Here is an 18629-nt window from a genome sequence, read left to right on the forward strand (position 1 = left end):
CAACCATTTTTGACTTTTCCCAGAGGTGTGGCAAGGGGCCGAATCCTGCTGCCATACATACGGCCTACCATTGGCTACCCTTGTTATCCAGGGCTTGACTACAGTTAGCAACTCCACGAACAAAGCCCGAATTCCAATGCCAGGGTTCTTCAACACCTGTTCCTGCAGATTTGCGAGGAATTCTGCTGTACGAACGCAATCAGATCGTCTGCTAGGGATCTTTCTTCTTGCTACATCCTCGTAGTCACCATTGCAAGTCTCTAGTTCATGCCTGATTGTTTTTACTGTATTCAGGGAGCATTGGGCAGCAGTCGTAATATCCTTATTTTGATGGCGGGCACGAATCATCATGATACAAGTTATTCTCTTCCATGATTCAGGTGGGTTCCAGCTATCCATCCTTTCTGACATCTTGTATATGAATGAAGAAGGGTCCAAACTTTTAAATGAAGAGAAGTGTGTGTTAATACATGTAACTTACGGAAAAATATAATTAATTATAAATATGTCAAATTTATCCCGAACACCCTGTACAAGTAGCTTAGTCGTGAAAAAACTTCATGCTGTTAAATTGTGAATGAAGCTATGTTATGTAATTTATTATTTTTCATTCACATTTAACATTGCTTATTAAATATTAATCATGGCTCATGTAAATTTATTTATTATTCCTTAAATAAGAATTACTAATTAAAAATTTATTCAAAACCTGACCTATTATTAGTTTATAAAATAATAATATGTTTAGAATTTTGTATAACTAAATATATATGGTGTAACGTAAAGTGTTAATTTATATTTAACTGTATACGTAATCAAAAAGTTAAAGAAGTAGCTTAAATATACTGTTGTTTTTATTTGTGAAATATTTAATGTTATGTAATCACTCATGAATAATAATAGACCATACATTACATTAGCGAAATGTTTACGTTTAGTCTGTTGTCATGGAGACGCACGCGTAAACAACCACGAGTGGAGTAGAGCGTGGCGTTCGAACGTAAGGTGGGAGTGAAGGTCATTAGAGAGAAAGGGAAAGAAGAGGGAAGGTCATAGATAAGATAGGAAGGGAGAGAAGAATTATTATTAAGGAGTGAGGAGAGAATTTTGCGGAACCAAGATTATAAAATCCTCAGGGCAGAAATTTAAGAGTATAGTGTTCGGAAGTGAACCTATAAATAGTGAAACATAAAGTTTAATGTTATAAGCGAAATCTGCTGTTGTTATGAAGAAAGGTTGATGCCGTAATCAGATAAAAGGAAACTGGACAGTCAATGCGAAAATTCTGATTAGTTCCAGTTAATCTGGATTACGATTAAATTCTATGTTGCCCTAGGAAAAGCTTATATTGATTACTTGGAGAAAAGTGAACAGGAAAAGATATTAGTACCCAATTACTGTTGTTTGGAATAGTGAAGTGCGACTTACAGTAATACAGTTTAAACTATGGAGAATATTTGTTATGTGTGTTCCGCTAATGTTAATTAAGTTAATTCATAAGTGCTCTCTCAATAATTTGATGTATTGAAGAATTTGTCTGGTAAGAGTAGTTGTATAAGTTTCTCTATTCTAGCATTAACTGTAATATATCTCCGATGCTCAAGGTCCGGGAATATATTTGCTTGGAATATAGCTTACGTAGTTTATTGCCTGCTGTGAATATAAACATTGAGCTGATAGATTTGTGAAGACTGAATAAAATGTGAAATTGTTATATTAACTTGAGATAAGAAGATTTGTGTTTTTGAGACTGTGAATAGTATATGAAAGTTAGAACATTGAATTAGCATCAGTGACCTAAGAAGATGTGTTAAGTTAATTGTATAGCTCCATTTTAAAATAGAGTTCTTGTATTTGTTAACCATATCATATATTAAATGTTTTATTTTGTTGATCTAAATATTGTGTTTGCCTGAATTCCTTATTATTGCACCGTTCATAAATGTTCGAATCTTGCGGGAACCCCAAGTAAAAAATGATAATAGATGATTCGGCCTAATGAGATGACTGCTAACTTAATTTAGAACTGATCCTACTATTTATATAGACTAATCTAAGATTAGGGTGGCGCAGTATAAATATAAATTTCCCTACTTTTGGATCGGTGATCATTTCGTAATTAGTTGTATTATTCATAAAAGTGACTTGAAACTAGATAGATTTAGAACACGACAGAAAGGAATCGTCACGACAATGCGCAAACTTTGTTTGCTTGCACTTGGATAAAGGATGAAACCAAGAATCTAATTTCTTGGCATCTTTAATTTAAACTATTATTATTTTAATATTCAGTTAACAGAATTCGCAGTCAGAAAAGTAACATGAAACAGTTACTTTTCAGAAAATAATGAAATCTTTAACTCTCAAATGAGTCCAATTTGCACCTTATCCAAAGGCCTAGGAATTGAATAGATACTGTCATAAATGTGAAATGTCCCTAAAAGTCCTTTTTCTGGAGTTCAGTTGGTATTAATATCTAGGAGGCTCAACTTTTCCAGATATTTCATAAATGTCATTGGTACTGATCCTAGTGTACCTATGACAATTGGAACTGTTTCTTGCTCCAAAGTCATTGAAATACAATCTCCAGTTGGCCTTCTCTGCCCTATACATGGTCAGTTTAGCATGTACTTCTACTCTACTATCCCCCAGTATGGCCACACATCAAAACCACACACTATTATTATTCAAATACAATGATGTCTGGCATGTTATGTTCACGATGTCTATCTGTCTGAATTTTGAAGTCCCATAATATCTTGGCATTTTCCTTTTCAACAACTTTTTCAACTGAATGTTCAGAAGGGATTTGCAAGATGGGAAACCATATTTCCTGCAGAAGCTCAGTTTACAGCGTTACCTGATCATACCTTTATTTATAGACTGTATGGGCAATCTTGCTGCAAGAATTAATTACCGTATTTTCCGGCATATAAGACGCGCCCCCTTTATTGTACACATTTTTTCTTCTTCTTCTTCTCTTCCATCTAAGAAGGGTTGAGTCTTCTCTTGAGCAGGATCTTCCAGTCTTCTCTATTCCTTGCTGTTTGAAAAAGTTCCTTATATGTTCTGCATCCCAAGATGTTCTTTATTAATTTCAGCTCAGGTAATTCTTGGTCTTCCGGGTCTTCTTTTTTCAATTGGAAAAGTATTGATTAGGACGTTAGGAAGTCTGTCTGCATCCAAGTGTACAGTGTGTCCAAACCATCTCAGTTGTTGTTTTCTAATTTTTTCTATTATTGTTTTTTTATACAATAGTTCTTGTCTGACTGTGATGTTTGTTTTCTTTTCTATCCAACTTGCTCTATTTATTTTTCTTAAGCATTTCATTTCAAATGCCAGTAGTTTTTTCTCCTGTCATTTTCTAATTGTCCATGCTTCTGCTCCATAGATGACTGTTGGTATAATTATTGCCTCATATAATTTGATTTTGGCTTGCTTAGATATCTTGTTTGTTTTCCAGATTTTCTGTAATTTTCTCATGGTGGTCCATCCTATCGCTATTCTGTGTTTGATTGTTTTGAGTTCATCTATTGTTTCTGTTAGTTTGGATCCAAGGTATATGAAGTTGTCTACTTGTTCTATTTGTTCTCCGTTTAGGGTGGCTGAGATGGTAGTTCTGTTCCTCCCTATTTTCATCACTTTTGTCTTTTGTATATTTATTGTCCTGCCATATGTTTTACAGGTTTCATTTAGCTTGTTGATCAACTTTTGTACTTCATTTCAGTTCTTGCAAGAAGGACGAGATCATCTGCATATTTGATATTATTTATGTTTAACCCACTGACATTGATTCCAGGCTCATTGTCTATTGCCTTCTTTACAACTTCTTCTAGATATATGTTGAATAGGCATGGGGATAATGGGCATCCTTGCATTACTCCTTTTTGGATCTCTATGGGTTCTGTTGTGAGTGTGTCCTTTTTAATTATTGCATTTGTCTTAGAGTAATATTTTATCAGAAACTGTATTATATATTTGTCTATTGCTTTTTCTAGTAGAATTTTAAGAAGGATTTCTCTGTTGATGTTATCGAAAGCTTGTTTAAAGGCCACAAAACAACAATATAGTTCTTTATGGTCTTCCCAGCTGAGCTCTGCTAGTTGGTGCAATGTGAAAATTTGGCCTATTGTTGAATAGTTTCCTCGGAAACCAGCTTGTTCTATGCCTATCATTTCTTCATAGGTGTTTTTTAATGTATTTTGTATAATTCTTATGAATATTTTATAGGTGTGAGGGAGTAAATTGATTGGTCTGTAATTTCTGCAGTCTCTTTTGTCTCCTTTCTTGAATATTGGGATGATCTTTCTAGTTCTTCGGTCATCTGGGATCTCTCCTGTTTGTAGTATTTTACTGAATAAGGTTGTTAAATATTCTATTGATATGCTGCCTCCATATGACCACAGTTCAGTAGGGATAGTATCAATGCCTGGTGCTTTATTGTTTTTCATATGTTTTATTGTGTATCTAACTTCTTGTAAAATTTTTGGGTGATCATTATTTTCTTCTATTGTTGGCATTGTAATTTTGTTTCCTTGGTGGAGGATAGTCTTAAAATGGTTTGACCAGATTTTTCTTATATATTCAATATTCCCGGTTTCAGTCATCTTGTTGTTTATCATTGTTACTGCTTTTGCTGAGAATTCCTTTGTAATTTCTCTTACAGTATCATGGAAGACTTTTAGGTTGTTTTGTTGGTATGCTTCTTGGCATTTCTTAGCTTTTTCTTCTTACCATTTTTCTTTGGCTTTTTTGCATAGGTTATCAACTTTATTTTTTAGTGCTCTGTATTTTTTTCTATTCTCTTCATTGTTTTGTTGGTTCACAAGTATCTTGGCCTCTCTTTTCTCTTCTACGGTATCTATGATTTCTTGGGTTATCCACTGTTTGTTTATTTTGGGTTTGGAACCTAGAATGTCTTTTGCAATTGATAACACTGTTTCTTTTCCTTCTTCCCAGTATTTTCCACTGTTCTGGAAGATGGAGGGTTTTAATTTCAAGCACATCTGTTCTAAAAATCGACTTCTGCTTGAGCTATCTTTTAGTTTGATAGGTTGATGTTTTCTTCTTTTCTGATATTATTTTTCCTGTTGAATTTTATCTTCACTTTGGCAGTTAATATTTCATCGTCAGTGTCAAAATCAAAACTTCTCTTCAGTAAATAATGTTCGTACATTATTTACTGATCTTTTCCATTGTTTGTTTATGATGATAGAGTCTATGCAGTTCTTTATATTACCATCTGGGGATGCCCGTGTATATTTATTATTAGGGCATTGATAGAACAATGTGTTTGTAATCATTAGATCGTTTGCTTTACTGAAGTGGAGTAATTGTTCTCCTCTGTCGTTAAGCTCTCCGTATCCAAATTTCCCCATCACATCTTTTTGTCTGCTGTGAACTGTCCTATTTTAGCATTAAAATCTCCCATCGCTATCATGAGTTCTCTATTTTTGGGATTATCTATTTCCTGTTGTAGTTTTTCATAGAAATTTTCTATTTCTTCCTCTGAATGGCTACTGTCTGGTGCATATATTTGGATTATTTTAATTGTTTGACCTTTTTCTTTTGCTTGAAGTTTGGCTGTTATTATTCTAGGAGACACTGGGTTTATTTCAATTACTGAGTGTGTAAGTTTCTTTTCAATTAATAATGCAACTCCTTCTCTGTGTATGTTATCTTTTCTTCCTGAGAAGTACAGTCTTCCTTCTGGTAAATCCATGAATCCATTTCCGCACCAATGTGTCTCTGATAAACCTAATATACTCCATTTCAGTCTTTATAAATTTTCCTGGACTAATTGCAATTTTCCAGGTCGGTATAGTGATCTTATGTTGAGGATGGCTACATGTTTCACATCCCTGGCTGACCACATTGCTGATTTCTCACCTACTCTATGTGGTCTTTGAGTAGGCGCTTCGGTTGTCCCGTACGCAGTAGCACTATCTCGGTTTGTACACTTTTTCCTGCTCATGAAAGTTACTGGCATAATAATGTAGCCAGCTTACCATGCCTCTGATACATCCTTTGGTCCACGGCTTTTTATTCTTTATTCAGAGCAACCCATTTGGGTTCCCCCCATCTGCCACCCGGGGGACGCGCCTGGTAGGAGTGTGGTCTCCCCCAAGACACATTTTTTAGGAAAAAAAAAAAACTTTATCACTGAATATTATAATGAATTCACAGTATTTCAAATATAAAGTAATAAGTATGTCTACTTTCAACAAATACCTAATCTAACTAGGGAAGCGTACCCATCTTTTAATCTTCTTCGTCCAAACCCAGAAATTTATCTCCAGGGTAGATGAAGAGACACTTGAAACCTCTTCTAAATCAGAATCCGAGTCCTCATACAACAAATTGTCCTCTGTACCATCCAGTGCATTACTAATTCCACACTTCTTAAATGATTTAACCACTGTCTCAGTTTTCACAGAATCCCATGAAGCTTTGACCCACTCACAAACTTGCGAAATGCTAGGCCTCTTCCTTCTTCCTGATGGCATAACCTCAAAATCTGAAGAATGCATCCAGCAGTCTTCTGGATGCAGTATTCCACTTCTCCTTCATAAATCCCTTAAATACAGACATCTAAAGGTTGAAGCTGAGTAGTTAGACCTCCTGGAATTACAGCTGAGTTTTCAATTCCTTGAGTTTCTTTTTAGCATCTGATCTGTGAGAACGAAACTGATCCCATACTAGCAGGGCAGGCTTCTTCAACAGTCCGCCAGAGTGCCTAGACCAAATGTTATCTATCCATAACTGGAATACTGGAATACATAACTAATGTAACTGGAATGCTCTCACACACCGCAAGGAAGCAAGAAAGAAATCGTGTAACTCGGAACAAAGAATAATTCCAGAAATGAAAGTAATAAAAAACTGAGTATTGGCATATAAGACGCACCCTGTTTTTCAGACCTATTTTCAAAGAAAAAAAGTGTTTCTTATACGCCGGCAAATACAGTAGATAGTCCACTGTCTCTTCTTTATCTCTGCACAGTCAGCATTTGCTATTGTTACAGATCTTTTTAATCTTCGCCTTTAATGCATTCATTTGTAGTGATTGTTCTTGAGCAGCAATATCAGGCCTTCCGTTTCTTTCTTGATATTGCTCTGCTGAAGCCATTGCTAACTTAAGTGACTGTCAATTTTCCCTTCAATATCTTTCAAATATTGACCATGGAGTGCTTTATTTTTCCAACCATCTGATTTTTTTGCCATTATTATTATTATTTATTATTCTTACTATTATTTTTTATTTTATTTTTCTGGTTATTTATTCATACGTACCAATTGTGAAGTTCTGAACAACTAATATGTGTAATTAATTGTTTCTAATCTCTTTGTTGTACAATGTTTGCTAATATGCCTGATGATGTTTTGCATAATATCCCTGCAAGAAACTTGCAGGATTATGTTTGTTTAGTTTTATTAAACTCATTATCTTAAACCATGAGGTCTCAATATTGGAAGCTGTCTACAGAACTGCTAAACCACAAAAACTTAAGTATTCAGAATATCTGTTTGTTAGCATTTTCTTTTTTTTTATTTTATTTATTTTATTTTTTCGTGAGAAAATGGAAATGTTTGAAGCAGCAATAATCTGTTTGGCAATGTAGGCACATTAAAAAAGCCTTTTATATCTTTATAATAAAAAATACTGTATTTAGAGCTTGGGCCATGCAGCTCGAAACCTTCACCATATTTAAACAATATACAAAATGGAAATATCCTCTTTCCACAAATAATTAAAAAACAAACAAATGACATGACATACATAAATTAGTCACCATAATCAAACTGATTCTTCATATTAATGTTCATACCTTGTGAGTATCGGCAGATATACTTGTAACACCAGGAAGAGTAAAGTCATATGGCGGAAGCGAATATCCTAGTCGTCTAACAAAAGGTAACAAAAATCCACCTAAACAAGCATCAACATGGACTGGGATATTATACTTGAGTCCCAACTGCATGAAGATAGTAATAATAATCAATAAAAACATAAAATCAGTTCAAATACTGAAATTTATATAGCATTCATTAGAAAAGTGCAAATGTTATTAGAAATTTCTCTTATCAGACAATATAGAATGCTTTTGCCGTGTTTTCACATAGCAATTCCATACATGAGAAATTGCAAAACCTCTCATGGATGGTAATGTTATATGCAAATAGAAACAATAAATATCTTACTGACATTCTTCTTATCAAGAGCTGCAGATTGCATTTATTGGAGAGAGAGAGAGCCATCTATTGTGTTTTTATAGATTTTCCAGAAAATAAGGAAAGTAGAATATCAGTTCACTCCGGGAATGCCTATAGAGATTCAGTGTTGAAACTGAAGTTCATCATCAATTTCTTGATATGTACCACCTTCATCAAGGTGGTGTGTGCAGGCTCCATGACAGTACTACATGATTAAGTTCTGTTAACAATGTTCCTCTAAATTAGATTGTTACTTGGAGCATTCCATTACTGTTTTATCCAACATTTCAGTTTTCTAAGGCACTTCTGGCTGAATCAATCCACATAGATCTTGGTTCTTCCTCTGGATCTTTTTTCCTGCTACCTTGGATCAAACACTTGTTTTGCTAACCTTTCCTCTCCCATCTTGTTTAGGTAACCTTACCACCTTAGACTAGTCCTAGTATCTCCATTTTGAATATTATTCTCCTCTCAAAGCCATTTGTTCACTCTCCTAATTTTTCTTAAAATGCATATATTTGTGATCTCTAATCTTTGATCAAGTGTTTTATTTTTAAACCGACTCTCATATCATAACTTTAAATTGATTTGAATACTCTCTAGTATACTGTAGTTTATTATATAAATTTAGATTAGGCTGTTTATTTACATATTTTGTTTAACATGAATACACAAATTTTGGTTCTTTATGTATCTATTTATTTTTTCATAATTTCATTTCTGCTCCAGTTTGGAAAGAAATTAGAAAAGAGAGTATAATTAGCTGAATTTAACTCATGTATACATTATAAAAAGATCTTTCATCATTGTATTATAATTATTTTACAAGATTAAGATAACAGAAAAATGATATCATTACAAGTTAGCAAAATAAAATACAGTAGTACCTGTCACATTTGTATACTAAAATTAAAACAAATTTGCAAACTTCACTGTATCCTAAAGAATGCAAGCATATCTAAGCTTAGATAATATTTAGACAGGTGTGCATAGCCATTCCTGTGAACTTCTGCACATGTGTGCCTGGTGAAATCAACAAAGAGAAACAAAGAACATGTGACAAAAGTAAAACCCTCCTAAAACTCTCTAGATTCTCTTCAACAAACACATATGGTCAGAGTTATTAACAGAAAATCAAATTTCTACTTGTGCAGGAATGACTCATCTAAGTTTTTAACTGGAAAAGTTGAGATGAGTAATGGTCTCTTTTGACTTTTTGTGTCAAAGGTCACACAAATGCCATCTTTAAGATAAAATATCACAGCAAAAATATTTCACTGCAATTGACTACTCCTGCACAAACACTTCCAATATTCACTCTTACTTCTCAGCACTCAGTCTTTTGCTCATTCTTCTATTACTCTCACTAGTTTATATTATTCAGTACCTTTTATCATTTGCTCAACATCATTTACACAATGATCCTTACTCACATTCAATGAAACATCACAATCCATTAAATTATCACACTTCTTGCAAACTCATTTCTCACTTTTCTCATGCAATTTCAATATATTCCTTTTGCCTCCTCCAAAACATATATACTGTGCTTCTGAAATTTAGAGGTCACATACTGCTAGAATTATGTAGCTAAATCAATGGCTTACAGTAATGATTAGGAGAAAACAAACATATATTATGGAATAATGTGATGGTAAAGAGTCAAATCAATAAATCATCGGACAGTGCACACATGTGGGGATGCTGCTATTGTTGAGCAGTTATGAATTCATCATGCCCATCTTATCTTGCTTCGTCTTTGTGGTCCAGCCTAAAGCCCACAAACATGGCTATCTACCATGCTGAATAGTGGATTGTATTGGCTCTCCTACTTACACCTTGCCAAACATCTTTCTCGTCATCTTCAGAATCTCACTTGTCACACTAGTTCTTAAACAGCATTGACTTTCATCTAATGAGAATATAGTTTTGTTTCATGTGGTCTCCATATTTACTAACGTTGTACTACAAGATACTCTTCAACGTTTGCAATTTGATTTTCAAGAAGACATTGTTAGCTTATTTAAATTCATCATCAATGCAGGCTATTTTACATGGCAGAAAAAGTTATTCAAACAAATTGGCGGAACAGCAATGGGCAGTCTCTTATCTCCCCAGCTTCATAAAATAATCAAGTATCTAGAAAATCGACTCTTTCACACTATTTTTCCTTAGTCTTGTAAATGGCTGTATTTTGTTGATATCTTTGTGATTTGTTCCCACTCAGAGTCAGAATTACTTCAGTTCCTGGAAAAAATAACTTTCTGTACTCCTGTAAAAAGTTCACTACTGAATGTGAATCAGTCTATCCTTTTTGGATACTTTAATAATTCAAAATCTTAATTCTACAAGTCATGTCGAATTTTCAGTTTTTCAAAAACCAACATTTACTGGAATATACATTCACTCGTCCTCACACTATAACCATTACAGAAGATAGGTATTATCAAGAGTGTAGTACATTGAGCTCATATGATCTGCTCTTCTGATTTGAAAAGAGCAGAAGGCGCTTATGTCCTTTTGTTAGATGAACTCAATAAAATTAAAAGCAATCTGATATGTAATGGATGCAACAATATTACCATTCAAAAAATTATTGATAATTATCTTTTTACTAGACTACAATCCAACGTGAAAAGGATTTCAATACCTTACAGGAACTTTGAAACAAATGCAAGAATTCTTCGTAAATTCAATCTATACACTTCCTTCAAACCAGCTCAGAAACTGTCTTCTTTCTTACCATCTACAAAGGATATACCACCTCTCTTCGTTAGTTAAAATCCAAGAATGCCGAGATTATATTACATTTTAGGAATCCAACAAGTCAGCCTTGCTTCTCATGCTACTGACACCAGGCACAGAGTTCTTTGGAACCAAACAAAGACACTTCATTCCAGCAAGTTCGAATTTGGTCATCTTTTCCTTGAAACATGCAAAATGTTAGAAATCACCCAAATCTGAACCAATCAGACTGCATACCAATATCCAAGTTTTAAAAAGTGATTACTATTAACTGTTTAATTTTATTTATTTATTTATTTTTTAATCTGTGATTTTAAAATTATTCTTTGAACTCCAATAGTGTAATCCTGTCAATTCAGCTGCAATTGGGACAAGCTAGTATGCACATGCTACAACTTATGATTCATGTTTTGAACGTAGTTACTGGTCTTTCTCCCTGGTGATGTCCATGATACACTGGATGAAATACATCAGTTTTGGAATAAAATTCTATATTTTTTCTACATGTGTAAACCATATAAGTATTTATAAATATGAATTATGATATTCTCCACCAAAATATGATATTCATTATGCATAGGGGAGTTGTCAATAAGGAAAATATCTTGTTTTTCAGTTGTTTCCTGATGATGCACAGTTGGGTAGAATTATAAGAAGCAGTGTCGATGTTAATTCCCTTCAGGAAGATATGAATAAACTTTTAATTTGGATGGATAAATGAATGGAATTATAGTTTTAATGGTGTAACACGTTGCACTTTGGAGTGCAGAGTTTTTAAACTGTTTTGCACCTCATGAAATAGATGGGAGTCAAGACCTGGGGGTTATGATTGACAGCAGACTGAAGTTTACAGGATACATTGCAAGTGTTGCTATGGTAAGGAGTACATTGACAAGTAGGGATAAGGACATAGTTGTGACTGATAAGGAATGTAAATTGTAGAATTTGCAATTTACAATTGTATCCTTTGATAGGTGGAAAATAGGTTCAAGATATTAAAGTTAGCGAATGGATTTTTATCGGATTAATACAGAGGGGAGCACATAAAAAAGAGTGGAAGGTGAGAGGGGAAGAGTGAGAGGCCAGTCATCAAAGGAAGTTGTGTATGTGGTGAAGAGGAGTGTGAAGAGTCAATTCTACAATTCTACATGGAGAATTGCAGACTGCATTATCAGAGTACATTTGAATGCTGGGAGTGTTAAAGGAATTTAATCTTTAATATGTAAACATATTGTAAGTTCAGTGGATTTCAAATGAATAGTCTGCTGACTACATGGTGATACGATCATAATTTTTAATACTTTTGTCAGGTATGTGACTATCAAGGATATTTCTACTTTTAAAGATGAATGTGTTCTGTATAATGCTATGTTTCCTTGAATTGGAAACAAAAGTCCTTTCTTTCTATTAAGCCTATAGAAGAAAGGACTGCAAGTTCGATTCTAGTCCTAGACTACAGAAATTTCATCTTGACAGTTTTTTTTTCAAATCTTGAAAGCCAATTTCTTGGCCTTCTTTGTGAAACCGATTCTCTTCAACCCTTAATTTTTCCAGATGAAGGAATGGGCAGCAAATTTACCATCCAGTGCCCAGAAACTGTATTTCCTTCCTTCAGGGATTATTTACTTTGCAATAGTTTACTGTGATTAGTTGTGATCGCTGTAACATGCGTGTGTGATAGGCATGCATATGGTAAGGGATAAAAAAATGTTCTCTCACCATTTCTTGATCCCAGGAATTTAATCGATTAGTTCCTTAAACACAGCAATAGACAGTTTTCATCTGATGAAAAACTGTTTTGAGTCGCTAATTAATACTAATCTAGTGATATAATTTAATATTATTTTAATTCAGCTATGTATTCTATACATCTGTGAGTTTCAGAAGTACTCAAATGTATTTTGAATAGTCCTACTGGTGTGCCCTGCTGCAATGAGTATTCAGAGGTGTCATGTAATGTGTGTGTGAATTTCTTATTCTATTACAGTAGTGTGGTAAATACAGTCTACTTCCCCAAAACTTCAATCAAACCAATAAACAATAACTAAGTAGAGCCATGCGTTGAGGCTTAAGCGTTGGGAGGGCATCAGGTGTGAGGTTTAATGGAATATTTACAGCACTAGGAAAGGATTAAAAACTAATCTTAATGCTTCCAATATTTTGTCTCAGTCACTGAGACATCTTTAGGTATTACAAATAACTCTTGTAACACACACTCAAATACAACACAATACAAAGTGAAACATGTGGGCAACTCTAAATTCCTATCTAGGTGGTGCACCCTCTATGGGCCTTTGTAGATGGGCTAGGATGTAAAACGGACCTCTGATTATCAATGTTCCCAAATTTTGGAAAGTTTTATGCATCCCTATTTATTTAAATTTGGTTGATTTCTGAGTGCTGCCACAGATTCTAAAAACAGAATTTTTTTTTTTAATTTATTACATTGAAGCATGGTGGTTTTTCTCAAGGTGATCCTGTGGGTTGTATCCAAAACATGGTCTGCAAGGCCAAATTCTGACCATAGTCATGATTGTGTGATTTGTGTTCTTCTAAATCAGTGTTTCTCAAAGTATGGTACATGTGCCCTCGGGGGTATGTGAAAGGTCTTCAGGGGGTACGTGGCAATTTTCAGCTATGGATCATTAACGCATGGAATCATTATTAAGAAAAAAAAAAAGAATTATTTTAAACATATATATTTCTCAATAAATTATATATTATGTATGAATTCTCCTACACAAATTGTGAGTTACTATTGCCACGATGCTCACATCCTGGCGATAGTAACTCGCTCCCTGCGGTAAACAACACGCCCTCCCGAACAGCATCACTACTGAAGATGCAAGAAAAACAAGTAGTTTTATTGTATCACCGAATGGGAACAGAGACATTTGCAGTCTGTGTAATATATTTCTCAACAAATAGTGCAATAAGAGACAACTGAGATAAAAACAGCACTAACTAATGAATCACATCTTCCCTCCAACAGAAACTGCTGTATAGACCCAAGCAAAACCGTATGTTGCACTGGCAACATACAGTTTTGCTTGACACCAACCCCATCGTGAATGTGTTAAAACTAAGAAATATAGTTTATATGTTTCAGATATTATAGAATTCGGTTGAAGAGAATCAGCATTTTAACTCAACTGTTGACTTGCCTTTGTCTTTGGTTCGCACAATATCTTTTTAATACCGCACCAATCATATGCACTTCTTCATAACTGCTCTATCTCTACTAGCCTACCATTACTGTCTGTTTCACGTTCTGCTTTTACTTCTCATTTGTGAAGGATTGTTCATTACGTATCTCAAATCTCGTAAATTACTGGTAATTTTTGCTCGAAATAATGGGAAAGAAGATGAAGCTATTTGGGTAGATGACTTTCACAATGCACACAAGGAAACTGTTCTCGATGCCAAAAGTAGCGAATCGAATAGGAGATTCTTGGTAAGTCACCCCGTTTTCAGTTTTTTTCTGAAAACTTTAGTTTCCGAAAATCCCTGGATATATCTCTCACCATGATTTTTTTAGCTTTAATTTTGTTAAAAAAAAGTGCGAGTTATATTCGAGTAAATATGGTAATTTTTTTAGCTTTCAAATTCTTAAGTATGGATCGTTAGTTAAATTTTAATTTTATAAATTAGTTTTGTAAATCCAGTTAAAGACTGGATTTATAAAATGCACAAAAGAGAGCAATATAGGAAATATAAGTAGCTGTAAGCAACAAGAAAACGTTGATGTATCTGGATCAAATGAAATTGATAAGGTTGTGTCATCTGGCATCTTTAGAGAACCAACTAGGAAGAAGATGAAATGAATTACTTGAAATGTGGATTTTCATGGACGGGAAATGATGAGGAAAAACCTATTCCAAATTTTGTTCTATTAAAAATATATCATATTTTTTGTTTACATGAATATATAAATTCAAATAAAACAGACATTTACAATGAAATATACTTTATTTATTTATTATTATTATTTTGATTAGGGAGTACTTGGTAATAATGAAAATTTAAGAAGGAGTACAAGGATATCTGAAGTTTGAGAAACACTGTTCTAAATGGATTGTTGCTGATCTACCTATCTGTCTGAAGTAAGCTAGATTGCAGGAACAGGATACTTTATATACTCCAGGAAATGAGAGAGGAAGAAGCTGATCTTTGGTAGAATGGATAAGGGTAGCAAGTTTACGGTGGGGCTTAAAAGCTATGTAGAGGTTGTACTTTTTTAAAGACCTCTATTTTTTCTTATGTGCCACGGAGATGTAGGGGTTGGTGATGGCATTTCTGAAATCCTTCTGAAGAGATGGCTGGGAATTGGGGGAGAAACTGATTATTTTTTTAATTCTGCAATCGCTGTAGCCACTGTAAATTTGTTTGGTTGAAAGGAGGCTCCACTCAAAAAAAAATATTGTGGACTATTAGTTATAGTTTTAATAATGCCACATTGTTGAGAGGGGTGGTGGTAGTGGGAAAGTTTGTGAATGTGTCTGCCTGTGTGAGTGGATATTCTATTTATAGACACTGAAGGAAAGGTTACCATTAGGAAGGTGTGTGTTAAAAAGGTGTCTAGGAAGGGTAAACTATTGTTATTTTCTTTTTCCATCGTAAACTGGATTCTTGGATGTATGAGGCAAAATAGAGAACACATCATCATCATCATCATCATCATCAAATTCCTGCCATGTACCCTCAAGGGGTGTACAGGATATGACAGTACTACATGAAAAAATTACATCATTACTAACTTCCTATCTACAATTTTCCTCCAAATCAGTCTGTTACTTGTCAAGACTCCAACATTATCAGATCTTATATTTCTATCGTCTAAGGCACTTTGTACCGTATCAATCCACCTATATCTTGGTCTTCCTCTGGGTCGTTTTCCTGCCAACCTGGCAGAGAACACTTGTTTTGCTAATCTTTCCTCTCCCATTCTATTTAAGTGACCATACCATCTGAGATTAGCTCTGCTAACGCATTCCTGGATGCTGACAATGTCAAGTTCTTTCCTAATATCCTCATTTTTAATATGATATTGCCATTGATGCCATCTGTTCATGCCTCTAATCTTTCTCAGGACTCTCATATCTGCGGTCTCTAGTCTTTGGTCAAGTGTTTTACTTCTGACCCAGCTCTCAGATCCATAAGTTAAAATTGGTTTGAACACAGTCTTGTATACAGCTAATTTAGTGTTCCGACTAATTTCTTTCTTATTCCATATGAATTTATTCAATTGACTTCCCACGATACCAGCTTTGCTGATTCTGTTGTCTATTTCTATACTTAGTTTACCATCTTCAGTAAAAATTGTGCCTAAGTAGCTGAAATGTTTTACTTGTTCCACAGGTTCTCCATTCACAACGCAGTTGACATTTTCAATGATTCTGCCTATTTTCATTGTCTTTGTCTTTTTATTGCTGACCTTCATACCATATCTATTACAACAGCTATTCAATTTAGTCAGAGAATCTTGCAGACTTGTAGCGGATTTATTTAGAAGTATAACATCATCCGCATAAAGCAAAGAACTGACATTAACATCTCCAATTTTGATATCAGGTTTAATACCACATTCCTTCATAATGTGATCCATATAGATAATGAATAACAGAGGGAATAATGTACATCCTTGTCTCACACCAGATTTAACATTAAACCATCTTCCTGTACTTCCTTCAATTCTAACTGCTGACTCACAACTCAAATAAAGACTAAGTATTGCTTGATATAATGCCCCATTGACACCATATAACTGCAGCGTATTGAATAGCTTCTCTCTTGGCACCTTGTCATAGAGAACACATCATCTACATATCTTAGCCAGATAGAAGGTCTGAGTCCATGGCTTGTTTTCAAAATTTTCCATGTAAAAATGGCCAAGGGACCAATAGTGGTTCTCTCTATCTGTTTGTAAATTTTGTACTTCCAAGAAAAGTAATCAGAAATGATGGATTGATGGCAAAGGAAAAGAGATCTAAGATATCAGAAGGAAAAACTTTTTTTTAAGAGCGTTAAGGTGTCATTTAAGGGAATATTGGTAAACAGTGATGCAACGTCAAAGCTTACCAATATATCTCTATTATTTAAAGTTAGATTTTCAATTAAGGTTTTGAAAATGGGTAGAGTTTTTTTTAATATAGGATGTGGTAAGTCTAATGAGGGGGATAAGAGTCAGCTGAGCATGGTGCATCAGTGGCATCTATATATATATATAGGTCATAGAGTGGAATCAGGTTTGCAGATTTTACATATCTATGGGGGGGGGATACTGTTAATGATAACAGATGAACTGCAACCAAAAAGAACAGCAGACAGGCTGTTCATTTGAAGCAATCTGGTGTGAGATTAACACCAGATTGTGTTAACACCATAGGATAAGACAAAATATACAGTTGACTGTTGCTAAAGGCCAGGAAATTTCACAGATGATCTGGAAGACATGCATCACCAAATTAGTGCAAACAGTACAGGTCAAGTGATTATTATGGGGGACTTCAACTATAGAAATGTAGACTGGAAGGAAGAAAGATCACATGGCAGAAAGGAAATTGAATTTATACACCTGCTGAGAGATAATTACTTAATGCAACATGTGATAGAAGAGACTAGGGGTGGGAGAGTATTGGACCTGGTCATAGGATCAGAAGTGCTATCCATAACCAAGTTGACAACATTGCCTCCAATTGGTAAAAGTGACCATGTGGTTTTTACTTGGGAAATTGTAAAACATGAGGAATATTCTATTACGAAGGAGTATTTGTGGAACTACAAGGCAGGTGATTATGACATGCTTAGGAAGAAGCTTAAATCTGTACAATGGCATAAAACACTGCAGGGTAAGGAACTTAGCAGTGCATGGGATATAGTTAAGGATCATCTAGAGGAAGCAGTATTAAATTGTATATTTCGGGTAGGAGTTAGATGGATGTGTAATATCATTAAGCATGAGCTACAGAAGAAGAAAATGCTGTGGAAGGTATATAAAGAAAAAGATGATCAGCAAACTCATGAACAGTACATGGCTCAGGCAAGAAAGGTGATCAGAATTGCAAGGAAAGCAAAATCAGATTATGAGCAGAATTTAGCCAAGCAGATCAAAGGAAATTCCAAATAGTTATTCCGTTATGTAGAAAGTAAGAGGAAGAATGACTATGGATGATTAACCTTAATGAGTGATGATGGTCACGAGGAGATGGAAGCAGATAAAATAAGTGAGTTACTGAGTAACCACTTTGCAATCATAAATCTTTCTAGTGAGGTTACTGCTTTAACCTATGTGACAGACACTAAAATGTGGAAACAGAGGTGGATGAATTGGAGGTCCTTATGATATTGCAGAATTGAAATGTAAATACAGCTGTGGGATTAGATGGGATATAAGTTAGGTTTTTGCAAGAATGTGCAAGGGAACTGGCAAAGCTTTTGACTAAGCTGTTTAATTTAAGTCTCAGCTCTTGTAGAGTTCCAAGGGAGTGGAAAGAGGACAAAATTATTCCTTTGCATAAGGGAGGTTCTAAGACTAGAGTAGCAAATTAGACCAATCAGTATCTCAGGTGTGGTGGTAAAAGTATTAGAAAAATATGATACTGTATTGAGGGTCAACATGGCTTTGTGAAGAGTTGTTCATGTCTTGGTAATTTACTAACTTTTTACAATAG

General features: G+C 34.5%; 1 protein-coding gene across 2 annotated transcripts in view; it reads right to left on the bottom strand.

The window, feature by feature from the left end:
• The window catches only part of Sply (Sphingosine-1-phosphate lyase), a 467659-nt gene that overhangs the window by 124238 nt on the left and 324792 nt on the right, over positions 1-18629 (bottom strand). For both annotated transcript variants that reach the window (XM_090395209.1, XM_090395208.1), the window contains exon 10: positions 7830-7976. In XM_090395209.1, the coding sequence (XP_090251335.1) occupies positions 7830-7976 (147 nt within the window). The remainder of the gene's footprint in view (positions 1-7829; positions 7977-18629) is intronic.

This window comes from Typopeltis vanoorti, chromosome 7 (assembly GCF_054136105.1).
Source record: "Typopeltis vanoorti isolate ZY-2024b chromosome 7, IOZ_Tvanoo_1.0, whole genome shotgun sequence".
Classification (NCBI taxonomy): Eukaryota; Metazoa; Arthropoda; class Arachnida; order Uropygi; family Thelyphonidae; genus Typopeltis; species Typopeltis vanoorti.